The 17,391-nt window shown below is 39.1% G+C and overlaps 2 protein-coding genes across 3 annotated transcripts in view; both read right to left on the bottom strand.

The window, feature by feature from the left end:
* Positions 1 to 2,051: 2,051 nt before the first annotated feature.
* sh3d21 (SH3 domain containing 21) lies at positions 2,052 to 12,667 on the bottom strand. Its single transcript, XM_010767079.1, has 17 exons — positions 12,497 to 12,667; positions 11,802 to 11,959; positions 11,652 to 11,709; positions 10,920 to 11,029; positions 10,364 to 10,454; positions 10,217 to 10,278; positions 10,095 to 10,137; positions 9,432 to 9,526; positions 8,958 to 9,059; positions 8,543 to 8,594; positions 6,046 to 6,096; positions 5,844 to 5,961; positions 4,698 to 4,863; positions 3,852 to 3,923; positions 3,456 to 3,652; positions 2,506 to 2,569; positions 2,052 to 2,396 (listed from the first exon to the last, which is right to left on the bottom strand). Exons 1-17 carry the CDS (start codon positions 12,498 to 12,500, stop codon positions 2,364 to 2,366), a joined length of 1,476 nt encoding a protein of 491 aa, XP_010765381.1. The 5' UTR covers positions 12,501 to 12,667; the 3' UTR covers positions 2,052 to 2,363.
* A 1,754-nt stretch (positions 12,668 to 14,421) lies between these two features.
* The window catches only part of LOC104941910 (thyroid hormone receptor-associated protein 3-like), a 5,566-nt gene continuing 2,596 nt past the window's right edge, over positions 14,422 to 17,391 (bottom strand). For both annotated transcript variants that reach the window (XM_010767077.1, XM_010767078.1), the window contains exons 5-6: positions 15,965 to 16,111; positions 14,422 to 15,852 (exon numbers count right to left, since the gene is read on the bottom strand). In XM_010767077.1, coding sequence (XP_010765379.1) covers positions 15,613 to 15,852; positions 15,965 to 16,111 — 387 coding nt within the window. In that variant the 3' untranslated portion in view covers positions 14,422 to 15,612. The remainder of the gene's footprint in view (positions 15,853 to 15,964; positions 16,112 to 17,391) is intronic.

The raw sequence follows: 17,391 nt of genomic DNA, 5'->3' as shown, positions 1-17,391 counted from the left end.
TATGAATTCTTGGCATGTCAATAAAGCTATACAAAAAGGGAAAATATACAAAATAGACAGTGTATGGCATGCATGTGTCCAGATGTTTCTGCTAGCCAAACCAAAGCCAGAAACATCAGTCTTACGTCCTAATGATGCTGGTGTAGCTTTGCTTGGAGGAAGCTCTTGGTTTAAGTTGGGGTCAGGCCGAGGACTTCGGCTCGAGTCGTCCTCAAAATACAAATCTTTTTTCAGATGTCGCCCACACTGAACGCTTGGTCTTGGAAAAGCCCCTAATGTGGTCACAGTGTTTCAGAAATGAGTGGCGTTGATGGTGTGGACTCTTTGAGGTGGCTCTGTAATTTGTATAAACCTCTTGTGAATGGCGTCTACCCCAAAATAATAGGACCCAAATTATGTTTTACTCGACCCGCCATTGAATATTTTCTATAGAGCATAGTTTAATTTGACAGGATGTAATCATGGCACATGTGTAATTAGAGGCATCCTATCTTAGACTGATGCTGATTATAGTTATGAGACAATACATCAATAAAAACCAGTTATGGCAAGCTGTGAATGGAAACAACAACACGGCGTGGGAAATATCTCCAACAGACCAACAGACTGTGGTTCTTTGGTTGATTTCAGAAACCAGCCTTTACAGATAGTAACTACTAGAACCACTTCTCTATTAATAACATTTTTATCCTCATGGCCACATTATAAACCTTTGAGTAGCACATACAAATAAGATTTCGATTATGATTTGGTTCAATTAAGGCTTTATATATATTTTTTTAAAGTCCGTCTGTGTTAGATTTATTGCCATTTCCCATGAGATCATGTTTCTGTGTGTGTCCAGCTCTTTCTTTGACAGAGGCGCACTGTTCTTCGTCAGCTCCTCTTTCTCCATTTCTAATTTTACCTCAGGATTTATTTTGTATGTGACCTCTGAGCTCCAAAATGTTCTCAAGTTTCCAGTACTCAGTAATCTCACTTTTCTTACATTCCTCTTATATCACTCTGCACTTAGTCAAATATTTGCATGTGGAGAATTCTGATTTATAGGGTGTAATAGTATAAAGCAGCCTTAGTGTAGGCAGCAGCCATCATCCCTGATGTTTTTGAATTTTTGTGAAATAAGTAAAAGCCTCACTTGTGTGCAATGGCTTTACAAACTGGACATTTAGTTTTTTTTAATCTTGCAACATTTTCACAATATCAACTGATACTTCTTTCAACCTGCATGTCCAAGAGGGAATGTGCCCTCAATGGCCATTATTCAACGCAGTTTTTAAAAATAGTATGTTCCCATGGAAGTTTCAGAAGCACCCGGTCCCTGATGAGCTCCAGATGTTGTCCAGATGTGATCTACAGTGAGCAACGCTAGTAAGCTTAGACATTAGCACACCACCACCGCCGCCTCCATTTGGAGCAGAAATCAAATCAATATGCCTTATACTCATTAGATGGTTTGGTGTTTAACGCATTCAAGTTATGGTGGGTTTCAAATTATTTCTCATTCGTTCTCTCCCACGCTCTCTGCATCCATCGCAATGAGTCGAATGTTCAACGTTTATAGTGAGTCAGTTTTTCTCAGTGGCACAGGAGGCCTTTTTCACTTAACTGCCAAAATTGAAGCTGACCACAAACTCTGTTACCAGAGTAACCCCTGAAGCATCTCAACATCAATTAACATCAGCCATTTGTTTGAGTCTTAACATGTTTACTGTTCTGAAAGATATATGCTTTTTGTTTTCTAATGAGAGATCACTATTGCCTGGTCACTTTCACCAATCACTGAAAGGTTCAACACTTATTTATATGTATTAGTCACACAGTGCCACCCAGTGGATCAATGCAACATTACATTCTGGTGTCACCTGCACTTCTGCACATTTGTTCACAGTTGTACTTCAAGTATTAGCATTCAAGTAACAAAACCCTTTGGATGGCTTGAAATTATATATTTCATCACAATATTTCCTCCTATATACAGCTGCATGTAATATATATTCTGATGTAAATGTTAAAAGTGCAGTTTGTAATAAAAGGGACAGTTGAATCAGAACAATGTAAAACATTCATTGGCAGCCAAGAGTAACCCATTTTACACGTTTGATTTCCAGCATAAAAATATGTAAAAACTTTAATAATACATCATTAAAAGTATTTCTCTCCAGTTCAATTCAGGATTAGCTAATCCTATGTCCAACTATATATTTTAATTTAGCCCTCATACTTTTGACTGCAGTGGGAGAGCTTGCTTATGTTCTCCGTTCTCATTTTATGTTAGAAAATTGTTCATTTTGTTTAAACTTGCCGTACACAAGCCTGCATGGCACAGTGTCAGACAGCACAGTCACAGTCTGTTGTTGGGATTAATGCTTCATCCTCAAACTGTGTACTTCATCCTGTATGGAAAAGACATTTAAACGGTAAATAACCACAGCCATGAACCACCGCTTCTGTATCATTTCTTATTGTGTGATCCATGCAAAACTCAAAGCAAGCCTCACTGACCTGCAGTGCCATTCGTTTGTCTCTCTCCTCCCTCAGTTCTTCTTTCACTTCCTGCATGTCTCGGCTGATCAAACACAAACAAAATGATGAGTTTGCAGTCATGGGTTTGTCTACAAAGGTCAACATGTACACTACTAGTTAAATCAAAGGCATACAATAATACACATTCATTTAAAATGTTTTTGAAGTGGGGATATATCAGGTCAAATCCACAATTGCCTTGATTCTGATCACTGAAATAAGCACCTCGATCACAAGTGACAAATACATCAATATATGAGCATAAATATCTATCTTTTACAGACATGCTGTTTGGCAAAAATTTAAATACTGCAGATTTTCTTAGGAAATAAAATAGTAAAAAAAAAAAATCTGTAGAATGCCAACCTCTGCTGCACCCCATACTTAATTTGTTATGGTAGTTTGACGTTTTTTCCCAAAAACGAATCTTAAACTTCCTTTGATTTTGATAATGCACTGCACCATTTTATGATTTTTGATAAATTATTAATTCCTTTATGAATGTTTTTGTAAATCTAAAACTCCTCTGCTTGATATCACATGTTGAGAGATCTGAATAGCTTTAAAAGTTCAGGAAATCGAATCTCTACAACTGCACATAACTGGCTCTTGTTGAGCAACCGAGCCTCTCTGATGTGTCTAATCAAAGCCAATCAAAGAGATGCAAAAGATCTAACATGGAGTCCATTTTGTTTTCCTGGCAAGTACAGTTTGCATTTCTCTCTTTGGTTTTGATTAGCCACTTCCTGTGGGTGCCAGTGTCTGCAAACAACACCAGAAATTTAAATAAGATTGTATGTTCTGTCCACACATTCTCAGTTAGATAAGTCCTAATGTGATGAAAAATGAATAAGACCGTTTGATGTTTGCCTTAATATTCTCCAAGGAAACTAAACCAGTTGTTCAGATTTTAAATGATTACTACTCACTCGTGTCGTGTCTCTAGCAGCTCCAGAGACATCCTCAGTTCTTTGATCTCCGCCTGCAGGTCTAACATCGTTGGCTCTTCTTTATGGGTCACTGTTTTGCTTTCCAAAACTTTTTTGGGTGGTGTGGGTCGAACCGGAGGCGGCGTCTTGGACCAATGATCCGGCCTTGCAGGAGATGGCAGGAGGTTTTCTTTACCCTACAATGAATTAAGGTGGCATTGAACAAACCAATGAACTTTTTGGCTTTATTTGATTTTGTTATCTGAATAAAATGTTAAAGGCACAGCACGCACAATATCCTTTATACCGAAGCAGAGCTAAATTCAAACTAGCAAGGTTGCATTATTTATATCACATGGGCTGTGTTGCATCAAGAAATGAATCAATGTCACAAACCTTTTGCAAGCCAATTAATCTGTCCGTCTGAAACCTGTTTGGCGTTAATTCTGGTTCTGTTTGGTCAGTAGCCTGAAAAAGACAATTAGCCATACATAAATAACAAACATAGATATACTAATAATGTCTAAAATCTGCCTTTAGCTATTTCATTCTTGATTTATTCCATTTTAACATCTAGATCTGTATTTTAAACAGCAAAGTACAAACTATTAAACTATTAAAGGATCTTATTGCTGCTAGTGTGCAAGTGCAGTGTGCAAGTGTTGTGAAAACACATCTCAACTATTTAGAGTTAAAGTTTTTAGATGTATATCTCTTCCTGTAGAGATATAAATATATGATTTTCCTTGCAACCATTGTAAGAGACTTCAGAATGTTTTTTTTTAAACAAAGTTGAGTCTATGAACTGAGTCTTGAAAGCCCTAACATTTATCAATCATGGTTATGTTTGGATGGCATTAACTGGTATTGAATTGCAAGTTATTACTGGGAGAAACTTGAAACACCAATATATCGCTGCAATTGGATCGCTGAAAAGCATGCCACCAAAGTAAAAAGCGGCAGTAAGATACTACTAAATATGTTCAGTTACATTTTAAGAAACAAAAAACATTTTCCTAACAAGAATGCACAAGATACAGAGGGAGTGGCATCACTGCTGCAGCCCTACTCTTGTGTTGCAAAGGTCATTTACAGAAATGGAGGTTAGCATCATCCATGTGGTTTAGCAGAGTGTTGGCGGCTGAGGTTTAGGTTGAGTGTTCATTATGTAACTCTTCACTTGTATGTTCAAGTGAAAGGTTGTGCTAAATCAATATTTGTCTGTCACTATTGTGGACATACGTGTGCAGCTGTAACCAGGCCTGACGGGGGTCTCCTCTGCGGGGGCTTGGCTCTGTTTGCTGTGGGATGGCAGAGCTTATCAGTCTGCACGTCCACGCCATCAAACTGGTCCGTCTGTTTCTCCTCCGGTTGTTTTGGTGACAAAGGAGCCACGTCGCCATTGGTTCTATTAAAAAAAAAGGCCACATTTATACAATATGTAGAAAGATGTCAACCTCTGATTAAAGTTAATAAGGGGAGGGATTCTTTCAAAACATCTCATGACTTCTTTAGTGAAAGTAAAATGGTGCACAGGCTGTAGGAAGAAAAAAAACGTTGAATGCGGTTTACAGTTTCCTACACTGATGGGTGAAGGTGTGAAGAATTTATCCTGGCACATATTTCACTTTCACAGCACATATGCATGTTTACATGTATGTAGACTTTTTGCACTACTTTGTATTTGATTATATATGTTGCATTTTTGAAGGAGCTCGTGTCAGAAGAATTTCATTGCCATTTCTACACTGTAGCTTTGTGCGTATGACAATGAAACATTTGAATTATTTTGGCATATTCCCTAGAGTCACCGCTCAACTCATAATGTTTATACAATACACAAAATAGAAAAAAATCAAAAAATACAAATAAAAATAAATCGTACAATGGTTAGATGGAAGATAAAGCTTTAACGATTCTTAAAGAAGCTAGAAAGGTTTCCATTCCAAACATATTTGCCTGGTAACACTTTTTTGTTTCTTCTCCATTAGCTGCCCCCTCAAGACAGGGTTGTTTTGTTTTCTTCGTTTTCTGTGTGTGTTTTGCTCAGGAAACAGGAAATGGGCTTCTCTCGTCTGTTTAGGCCCGATCTGACTCATCCCAGAGTTTCCACTGAGCCACTAAAGGTCGGGCATCCTGGCATTATTCTTTAAGGACACCATGGCAACTGGTGGCGACAACGGAAACCTTTAAGATCTAAAGGCTCCGCTCTCGGTGCCAGACCAAAGAGGAGAAAGTGTTCCTGACATTTCCTAAAGGCCTTTTTGCTTTAGAAAGGTTGCTAATGAATCACTTTTCATGTCCTTGAGTTGGAAGCCATTTTCTCTAGTAAGTCTTTAGTGGTTATGCATGGTGGTTAGTCATCAGAGATGTGTTGGCATCACTCACTTGGATGAGAACTTGTTGGGTTTGTCTTTGATTGGAGGCGGGCTGGGCTTGTTGATGGACGGCAGCTTGACCTTGATCGGAGGATTGCTTCTCAGGTCCTTGACCTCTGGTTTGTCATCTGTAAAGCAAATGCAACACATTAATCTACAACAATATTTATCTTCAGAGGAGTGTGTCACAATTTTGTCACTGCTGTTTATACCTTTTGTCTTTGTTGGACCACTTCTATCCATCGCTGAGGCCTCTATGTTTACTGAAAGAGTAGTGAATTAACCATTACCACAAAGGTGCATTTGGTATGTAAATCAACACAGCCCTGCTTTGGATGGAATATTAGAAGTATTTAATTTTCTACACAAAATAAAGCACAGTCTTTTGGATTTAGTACGAAAAATATTGTCATTTGAAGTCTACTGGCCAGCCTAAAAATGTTAAGCAACAACATTAAAGCTGCTCCTAATCTGCTTGGCACCAGGTGTCAAAGTGGGTAACAATATGAATATGGAGCAGGTGTTTACATAAATAAAAAAAAACATGCAGGCTCAGCGTATCTGCAGTCAATAAAAAGTGATGAGTCCTAGCCAGTAGTACAGTATGTGCAAGTTGTGGTTAAATGTGTCCATTCTGCTTGCGTTGACATCACCACTCGTCTCAATATATTGTTGTTTCCATCACTTAGGTGAACTAGAGTATATCCACTAGTAAAAAGCCACTAGCATATTTTATTAGTCAAAGAGAGGTATTTGCCTTTGTTTACCCCCCAGAAAACAATATGATCTAAAGTGGTAGAGAAAAAAATGCGACTGGTCTTTCAACTAAACTGTAATCTCCTTTATGAGCATGGGAAGGCAAAGATGTGCACATCACTGGAGCAAACCAGGGCACAGCTGTAACCAATAGCTCCGCAGCTCCAGTTCCCAGGGTTCTCAACAAGTTCATCAGGGACAGTGACTCTGCCTCAGCTCATAGAAAAATACCGTCCTTGAGAGACTGTGCCTTGGAGACTGCGAGAATAGATACTTGAATTATGAAGTGAAATAAAGATAATGTGAGAGATTCTGGTTTGCCATGCCAAGTCAAGTACTTAGTTGAAAGAGAAGATGTAGAAAAACCTGGTTACAGCTCTATTTAATACATATAAGCCCAAATCCAAGTGCGTTAACACATAGCCATAATAAAAAGCACAATACTTTGCAACACGCTTAGTCTCTTAGATGATTAACGGAGCGAGTAAGAACACAGGAAGCCTACCTTAAATGTTCAAAGCATTGTGCAACAATCCCTCTCAAGCAAACCATCCACTCAGCCTTATCAGCTCAAGTGCTGCTGCTGGGGCTGGTTGTGAATCTGTATACAGAACTCCCCTCCGCCCCCCTTGTTTCCTCCAAGACTCCTGAACTGTGTCACATGACCAGTCTAACCATCCCCCATCTCGCTACAGTCTGAGGCTTCCTGTGAACATCTTGTGAGTGATAATGTGTGGAAAAAAAAGTGGTGGCATTAAAAATGACGAGACTGTTCCGATATTCAGTTAGTTTAAGGGACATCTTTGAGTATAGCCAAACACTTTGTGTGGTACTGTTTCACCTACCTGTCTATTTAGAAATGTTTTGATGAGCATGCATTTTACATTTCCAAACTGAGTAAGAAGTTGGAGGTCTACATGAACATTTTTGTTTCGCTGAAACCAAAAGAAATTGCAGAATTTGCAACTTGCACCACAGACAGCACTCCTCAGCTGAAACTTGAAAGGAAGCCACATCCTGCCTGAGAGAGATTTGACTTCTACATGCTACAAGTGTATTCATGTTCTTTGCCAAAATAAAAACAAGTGATTTAATCTATTATGTGTTATTTAGAATTACTAAGATAGTTAACTTAAGTAAGGATAGCAATACCACCCTGTAAAGATACACGTTTACTAAATTAAAGTAAGAGATTATTGGCCTCAAAATATTCTTAACGTATCGAAAGTACAGAATGGCCCATTTCGGAATTATATACATTTTATTATTGGACGCTGAATGCATTGATTTTTCAGCATTACTTTAATTGTTCTGCTTGTTGAGGTGAGGCAAGCTGTAACCACTTAACATACTGCTGGGTAACTTCATCTCTACAATTGTATCATAATAAATTGGTTGATTATATTTTTTGAATTTGCAAAGAAACCAGTAATTTAAACTGTTAGATTAAAATAGTTCTGAAAAGTGGAATATTTGCCTCTGAATAATGATGAAGTAGAGGTTTGAAGAAGCACAACATGGACATACTCAAATCAAAGTACTTGGTAAATATACCAAATGGACTAAGTTAATTTCCACCAATGAGTAAATACGAATAAATATAAATAGAAGGTGTTTGATCAACTAATGTTGTGAATTTCTATTTATATAGAGCGATACTGAAGAGTTTCTGGTTGCTTCAGCAGCACTTTGAAATAACAACATTGATTAGCATTTTTGCTGCTTTCACAGTGTACCACATGCTCAAAGTCACTCTACAAATACTGCTTCCATTTTCTCCATCTGTTAAAACAACAGTCCTTCACAGTCCAGACTGTCAGCCCGCTGCCAGGACAAACAGCACTGCAGCCAGAAGTCGGAAGAAGAGCTCTTTAACGTATAGCCTGGTTCCCCGATCTAAAGTCAAACGGTGTGTGTGTTCCTGTACGGCGACATAACATGCTGTTCTCTTACCTGGCAGTTCGTTGTTGATGTTGCGTGCGGGCGGTTGGTTTGTGGTCCCAGACTAGAGGAGGAGAAACGGAAAACTTAACAGCTTGGCAAGTACGTCCCCGTGTGAAATAAAGGCATCTCTATTTGACATGCTCTTTTTCCACCAAGGGAATTTTCAGTCAGTAATTCCAAAACAGAGGATGTTAAAGACGAGCCTGACTCACTGGCTGCTAAAGTATCACAAATACCAGCCAGCTGCACATGAAGTGGCATTATGTACTCTGCATTTTGAGCCATTTTGATCAATAAAAAAGTATCACAGATATGAATTACTATAAAGCATGTCCAGGGCCTCATAGTAGCGGTTGTCAAGTCTTGAATTCAGGGAAGCTCCTGTCACAAGGACATTTCTTAGACTGTGGTTTAGTCAACTCACTTGCAGACTGTCCATTGGTGGTATCAGCATGACGAAGTTATCCGGAAAGCAGCCGGATCGTCCGCTTATCTCTCCCTCCCACCAGCCTTCATCTTCTGTTTCCTTCATACAAAGATTAAAGAGTCACGCTAGAAACCCAAACATCGCAGTCCTCTGGGACGCCACATTATAAGAGGTTACAAAGCGGTCAAGGAAGGCGAAGCCGTCTTATTTGTATTTGCCATCTGAAGTAACTCGGAAGTCTTTTTTTTCCTTCTCTGATTACATAAGATTATTGTCACTTAAATATGTGTGTCATGTGGTCCACCATGGCACGTGGTTTCCTTGAAAAGGGACACAACTGGTTTAGCTAGATGAACAATTTGACACCGGCAACTACTTGGCAAGAAAAGCAATTGTACCAAAAGGAGTCTGTAAGCATGACATTAGTGGAACTCATGCTAGACAGAGAATAACAATAAAGTGCGCCCAAACCTTTCTCAGGATAACAACAGTGTCTCCTTTTTTTAGATCCAGCTCATCCTCTGTCTTTGCCTTGTAGTCAAACATGGCTTGGCAACACTCCACCACTGAGGAGACATTACATTACATTTCATTAAGGCAGACACTTTTATCCAAAGCAACTTACAATAAGTGCATTCAACCAGGAGGGTACGGAGTAACAAGAATCATGTAGGTACATTAGTTTGAACTATGCCAAACCATTCCAAGTGCGAGTACATTAGCTTCAACTAAGCCATAGGGGAAGAGATGACATGTTACGAACCAGAGTATGAGTTTTAGAGTATGTGACAAACACTATGATGACCAATCTTATCAGCATTGCAACGGTCACATCTCCACTTCAAAGATTAGCCGGGAAGAGGTGTGGAAGAGTGACAAACTGGAAATAAAAGTTGTAGACCTTTGTCCTCCCCTCTGACGTAATCATTTATAAAGTGATTAATCAAGCCACGAGTATCTATGTTTGACCCCACCCTTAGGTTACCGTAAAAAGTAAAGGAATTAAACAGCCGGTATAAATAGATCTGTGTTGACGCTTTTTTTTTTTTTTTTTTAAATGCTGTTCAAAAATCCCCTTAGTGTTAATTCCATGATTGAGCAAACTAAATAAATGCAGTTAATAAAATGCCTTACCGGTTTTTGCTTTGTTCCTCACACTTGCCCTTTGAGAAATGCCCTTTGTGAGCACAAAAGGGACAATAAGTCAAAAGTTAACAACTCATGCATTTCAGAAACAATATTTCTGCTTTACATACTTCCTTGTTGAAGACCGCGTCTGTGAGCTTAGGTCTTGACTTGCCCTCATTGTACTTGCTGTCTGTAAAAATAGTAAACCACTAATGAGTTTCGCTGTCAGAGAATACATCCAGAAACATGATTAAAAAGTCAAGAGATTTACCCACCTTTAGGGGAAACAAAAATCTCTTTGACAAAATTTGATGGAAATGCTCCCAGTTTGCCATTTTTCACCCCCATCCACCATCCATCTTCAATCTGTCATGTAGATCATATCAATGAGTAACAGAGTACAACAAGAAAGTATGTGAGAAGACAACACTTGCTCAAGCATGTCCACTTTACATTCCAGAGTTATAACCAGTTTGTTTTAAGATAATACTTCAGGGTATGTATGTCCATATCAACTCTTAATACTCTAAAGTCACTCTGTGTTTCTCCTAAGCTGTGATTTCTCTGTGAGACTTGCTTTGTCAGCCTGGCGGAGAAACATAAGAGTGTGACTCCCAAATAATCCTTACACCTTATGAAAGACTCTTTATCTAGCCCGTCAAATTGGCTGAACAAACATTTAACCAACGCCCAGATTTACAATGTAGACGCTTGCAGGGAAGTGCACTGCTTCTGATAACTTAATAATAGGCTACCAAAGCTGTTTTGCAGAGCCTCATTGTTAGTTCATTTGAATGTGAGTGTTTGAGCAGCGATAGGAGGGAGTTGTACCTCGCGGAGGATCTCTATCGTCTCCCCAACCACCAGCTGCAGCTCGTCTTCATTCAAGGCGTTGTAGGCAAACGCAACCTCGCATTTCCTCGTCTGTTTCTTCCTCTTTGCTTGAAAGACAAAGAATCACCAGCCACATCAATAGACATTTGTAAAGTGTTTCATCTACTGGGAAAGCTGATGGGAAAGCTAACACTCAAAGCTCGATTCTAGGCAGTGTAGTCAAGTCTCGACAGGAAAGTGCAAAGACTGCAATCACTAGACACTTCTAACATACCTAATCCCTCGAAAAGACTCATACAATATAATTAGGATTTGTGCAGAGAGGATGTGGTTGACTTATATTTATAGTGTGCTTGATGCTGCACTGCTTTGCTGAGTCCATTCACCACCCACCACAATTTCAAACACTTGTGAACCATCAATGTTACAATAGGAAAACCAGCCTGATTTGAATAGCACTGTCAAATGTTTTCATTGTTTATTTTGAGTAGACTCAAGTTGCAAGCTGAGATAAGAAGGTTCACACTGCATACAGAACAGTATGTGCAGATTTCTTAACATGATAATTGTTCTAGTTATAATAAATGTAATATATTTATATACAGTATGATAGACTGACATAATGTGCCTTTGCAGGGCCAGAAGGCAGAACTACAGGTATTTTACACAATCAAGTTTAAAAAGAACATTTTATTAGTTGCAAATAAGTTTCATTGGACTGCATTTTACTTGTTCTGAGGCTCCGTGGTTCCCTCTTGCTGTCACCCATCAAACATACTGGCACCTCCTGTAATGACAAGGCATTTTGTAAGACATTTGGTTAACTGTAAACACACAGTATAGTACCAGTCAGCTGTAGGCTGTTTAGCGTCAACAGACCTTGGTGAAGTTAGCAGGGAAGATGCCTCTCTTTCCTCTCAGCTCCCCCTCCAGCCATCCCTCCTCGCTGAACTTTGTGACGTTTTTGACCACATCCCCCATCCTCACTGTGATCTCGTCTCCCATGGTGCCCTCGAAGTCGAGCAGCACTAGCACCTCTACAGTGGCGTGGCAAATGGGGCAGAAAATTAGACTCTTTGCACAAAGGCTGGTGTGCTGGCTTCACAACTGATGCGTCCTGACATTTGAAAACCAAGTCTAACATCCCTAAGTAGTGGAGGCTAGACAAGGGAATGGACTTTGAACCAATATAAAGGATTACAGATCAATCATACAGTATGTATCAATCATTGTATTATGTAAAAACATGTTTTCAATGTAAATCAGATGGCTCAAAAATAAACTAATTAAAAGAATCAAAGGTTTTCCTACAAAATAAAAATAAATTGCAGAACTAATACATGTATTCAATCCATGCAAATCATACACAGTACCACGACATTAGCACATTTGCATACCAATTTGATACTTCAAATAAAATCACCACCATTTGGAGCAGACAAAAAACAACTCAATATTTTCATTACTTCACATTTTTGTGTTTCACTATCAAATCTCCATTAAACACAGTTTAGAAGAATAAAAACATCAAGCAACGTCCACCCATGTAAGAATAAATATTAACGCCGACTCACCCATGATCTCGTTCTGTCTTTCTCCCTCGAATTGGAATATGTAATGTCCACAAAAAAGCAAACAAAGTCTCGAGTAGAAGGAGAACTGAAAGAGTCAAGTTCCTTCTTCCTACTTGTCAAACATTAACATTGAGCAACTTTTCCTGAGGCTATTCAAGGCAAGTCAACAGCAAGAAGTAGGATGGGTCAATGCAGAGAGAGAGAGTGCAATGGAGGGAGAAGGAGGAGAGAGAGAGGGAGGGGGTAAACAGGTAAGACAGGTTTATAGTGAAAGAACAGAGCTCCTCAGAGGCTTAGAATAGAGCATGACAACGTATGTCAGCACAATAATATTACAAGACAGTCAGCTTTGACAGGAAGCACAATTAAGCTTAAATGCAGTTCTGTTGTGTTCTTTCGTACATTTCCATACTGTGTCTTCACTCAACTATTTTTCTATGTGTTAGGACGAGTGTGTGAGTATCTGTAACGTTGTTTTTGTACGCACTTAAAGGAAAAGAGGTTAGACAGTTAAAGAAAGCAGAAGGGTATGCAAGACAGAACTTTACAAACCCTTAGCGGATAAAAGGCATTTTATAAAATGTACTTTAGTAGCTCTCCCTTCCTTTTGCTTAACATGTTGCGTCACTATGCTCAGTCACTGGAAGCACTTTCTCATCTTTCCTGTTGAAAGCTAGTAAGCGAGACTTCTCCGTCTCGTTTTATTCATTGAGGATATTCTCTTTTTGGCCTGTAAAGGTTTTCTCCTGGTGATACCGAGGGACAGCTCAACCAAAGAAGTAGTAAAAAGGTTTAAAAACTGATAATTTGGGACAAAAGCCCTTATTTCCAAATAAATAAGCATTTAGAGCAAATGTCTAAATTGTGCAAGACATGTATTCACCAATTTGTCTAGGCTTTGTGTAATAAGTCTTATATTTATACTTGGTAACCCACCAATGTCAGAGGGCAGAACATGTGATTCAGGGTTTTTGAACTTCTGGTTGCATGTGCTTGTGTCTGAATAATTTTGTTTCGAAACAAAAGATGGCAGTGTCATCGGAGGACTTACAATTGCAAGCTGTGAGGGCTACAAGCCTCACAAACTAACACACATCCTAAAGGATAGATTGAGTGCACGCAATCTTGTTTAAAATATCTATTGTTAATTTTGTTGTGTGTAATCCTAATGTCAGTGTCTTACAGCTCACCTTGCTCCTGGCAAAAGGCTGAGCTGATGGAAAACACCTGGCTTTATAGATGTGTCAGCTAATTGGACTACGCCATTCCTCTCAAACCCTGAGGGGTGTTTAAAGAGGCCACTCCATTTAAGCCCCCCCTTTTTCGAGCCTCTTCCCCCTGCACGCAACAATGGACTGGCCAGTAGTGCTTTAAATTCCTGCAGTGTGGAGATGAGGGGGGGCGGGGTTATGTGAGTTACTCTTGGGCAGAAGAGCACACAGGATGTCACCCATTTTTGTGTGTTTTGTTTATGTGTTAAATGCTAGATTGTGTCTGTTTATATCTACACCTTTTTCTTTAAACTAATTGATTTTATTACCCATCATAAAACTGTACATATATTGGGTAAATAAAATCCTTATTTTTGCACCTCAACCTGCATTCCTGATTTTTGCATACCATGGTCCTTCACACAAGCCATGTAGTTGTTTTCCTGGTCAGCTGATCCAATCATTTGTTTACAATGAGAAACAATTTGGGTGTTGTGACTCAGTTAAATACGGGCTGTTAATAGAAATTTGCAAACAGCAAGTACAGTTGTATTGTTCTCAAGATGTGTATTAACTTGATATACTTGTTTGTTTACTATATGTTAAACCTCACTGGTATCAGTTAAAACAGGTGAACCTGTAGCTGCAGATATGCATCAGGCCACTGATTGCTTCATAATCCTAAATTGCTCAAAAAACATATAAAGGCAGACATTAAAGTAATCAGTGTCTCTTTAATTTACAGTCTCCAAGAAGAAAAAACATTATCAACATCTATTTAAAAAAAACAATATTCTCAAAGCAGGTGACACTTAAAACTGTGAGTCCGAATCTGTTGGCCTGAATTGTACAAATAAGACCAGCGGATCCACAGCAAGGCACTAAAATGTAAATGTAATTCAATAATATTGGCAGTTGTCCAAACACAGATGAGCCTTATTCTAGACTTCAAGTCATTTAGTGATGATAACTCTTTTTACTCTGTTTTCTAAACAAATGCACATTTTGAGCATTTTTACCACAATGTTGACACCGTTGGACACAACTTACATAAGTGATTAAATCATCATTGGCTTGTTTCAAAGCTCAAATGAAAAACACATCAGTGTATGTATGGGGGAATTCCTTTACGGAAGTTAAATTCTACGTAGCCAAGTACAATTATGTGTTTGGGAAAAGAGTATAATCACCACCAATATTATACGTTGATTAGTGTTATCCACGATGAAACTAATAGCTACTGTAATGTAATTGTTTTGATGTTAAAATGTTTAATGAGAAACACATAAGCCAGCTAGTTGTGTTGATCTGTTGGGTGTTGAACAAAGAAGGATTGTAGAGCATAACCTTTGACCCTTTACAGTTTGGTCCCGTGTCAGATCAGGGTCTTTGAAGAGTGTTGCATTGACCGAACAATGACGTTCTTATGTTAACATGACCTACAGTGTTTTTATTACTGCAATTTCAATCCAGATAAGACACAGCTCAAAGCAAGAGCCTGTTTTTCCAGAACGTTTAACATTATTAATCTTGTAACCCACTCACAAAACATTTCTTCAGTTGCACAAGTATAAGGCACACGCATTTATTATTTTTTTTTAAATTACTCAAAAATACAAATTTCTTTTTTTTTACGCATAGAACATTTCCACTTAACCGTAAAAAGCTAAAAATATGTAACTTAAAACCACATTTTTACGAGAAACATCAATTCACCCTTTAAACAGTGCATCTACTAGCTATGAGTTCTATCCTTATATGGAAAATTGTTATGTTTAAAGTAAAGTCAGAATCTTACGCTGAAATCAAAGTTTAAAAGAGTCCATTGTGCTATGTAGAATCACAAAGTGAGATTGTTTAAAAGTGAAGAAGAAAATTAAGAATCTCAGCATCCTCTTTCGCTGCTCAAGTCTTCTCCCCTTCCATTCCTCCATCTTTATGGTCCTGTTGTCTCTCCTCTTCCTGAGCGCTGCCTTGCTCCCCGTTGATCTGGAACTTATCATGGGCCCTTTTGGGGCTGTCGGTGTTGGGGCCTCCAGCGGCTTTGCGGATGATAAATCGAGCTCTTCCACGCGAGGCGCTTCCCCGTCCGCGCCCTCGGTTTTCAAACCACTTGAGCTCTGCTTCTCGTTCTCTGTCGTCGTGCTGAGAGAAAAAGGATAAAGGGTTGTCATTTCCAAACTTGAATTATAGATTATACAACACCATGTGGTTCATTCAAACAAAGATGGGAGGGCTGAATGGATATCGACCCTACCAAGTAGTATTTTCTGCTCTTGGGAGTGAACTCTGGGTCCCAGTCTTCAGCTTTTGGGTCTACTTCCATGTTTGCCATGGCGTTGCTGTGTGAACTGTTTCCTTGATTATTGCCTCCGTTCCAGCTCCGACCGCGTATTCGGACATGCTGTAAACAGAGGATAAGGCAAGAAAAATCAGCATTTTAATTCATATCAATTTAAGTCAAATTGTACAGTAGGGCTGTGCGATTATGGCAAAAATCATAATCACGATTATTTTGGTCAATAATTGATATCACGATTAATAAAAACAATTGTGAACAATATGTTTTTAACAGTTGATTACCCTGAACTTTAAAGGTGGGGTAGGTCATTTTGGAGAAACCAGCTCGAGTGCGCTGGAATTTGAAAATACACAGCCGGAAAAAATCTGCCCCTTCCTTACAGAGCCCCTCCTCCAACAAACACGAACACGCACATGACCAATGAGGGCACGAGATAAGTTTGAAGACAGATAGAAGGCTGACAGGCAGGTAGGCCATCCAGTTATTTTAACCGGGCCGGCTAAAATGATTGGTCGTGCTTTTTACAGTATTACGGGTTCCACAGATGACATTTTTTTATGGATTTTTTGTCAAAGCAATTCAGATATTCATTGCTATCGGGATGTTAAAAGCATTCCATGGAATATAACAAAAAGTATATCTCGAGCCGGTTTCTGAAACGTGGGGTAGGTAAGTTTCTGCTCTTAACATCCCGATAGCAATGAATATCTTAAGTGCTTTGACAAAAAATACATAAAAAAATGTCATCTGTGGAACCCGTAATACTGTAAAAACTACAACCAATCAACCAACAGACAGGGCGGCAATCCAATCCGTTTAGCCGGGCCGGCTAAACTGATTGGATTGCCGCCATTGACGCGCAAATGTATCTCGTGCCCTCATTGGCCGTGCCGTCATTGGGCGTGCATCGCAGCAGTACTTCAATGAATCGCCAGCAACAGGCGGCCACTTTCACCATGGCAGAGTTAGGTTCAACATCGTCTACTGGTCGCAAAAGAAAAAATGTAACGGAGCAAATTAAGAACAAAAAGAAAGTGGAAACTAGGAGAAGTCAAACCAGAGTCAATATCGGAGTTGCTTTGGCTGTGTAGTATTGCTAACCTAGATGTGTTTAGCTTTGCCTGATATGTAACGTTACTGCAGCCTGCTCTCGCGGAGGAGGTGCTCTGTAAGGAAGTCTGAAGGAAGGGGGGGGATTCTTTTTGGCTGTGTACTTTCAAATTTTAGTGCAATCGAGCCGGTTTCTGAAACTTACCTACCCCACCTTTACATTACATTACATTGCATTTTGCTGACGCTTTTATCCAAAGCGACTTACAATAAGTACATTCAACCGGGAAGATACAACCTTGAAGAAAACAGAATCATATAAGTGCATCAGG

Source organism: Notothenia coriiceps, unplaced genomic scaffold (assembly GCF_000735185.1).
Source record: "Notothenia coriiceps isolate Sejong01 unplaced genomic scaffold, NC01 NC01_scaffold00004052, whole genome shotgun sequence".
NCBI lineage: Eukaryota > Metazoa > Chordata > Actinopteri > Perciformes > Nototheniidae > Notothenia > Notothenia coriiceps.
This window is presented reverse-complemented; position numbering and strand designations above follow the sequence as displayed.

Coding starts and splice junctions, on each gene's coding strand:
- sh3d21 (XM_010767079.1), bottom strand. Junction 8,595..8,957: donor CACCAATGGACAGTCTGCAA/GTGAGTTGACTA, acceptor CTCCTCCTCTAG/TCTGGGACCACAAACCAACC. Junction 6,097..8,542: donor CATCAACAACGAACTGCCAG/GTAAGAGAACAG, acceptor CTACTCTTTCAG/TAAACATAGAGGCCTCAGCG.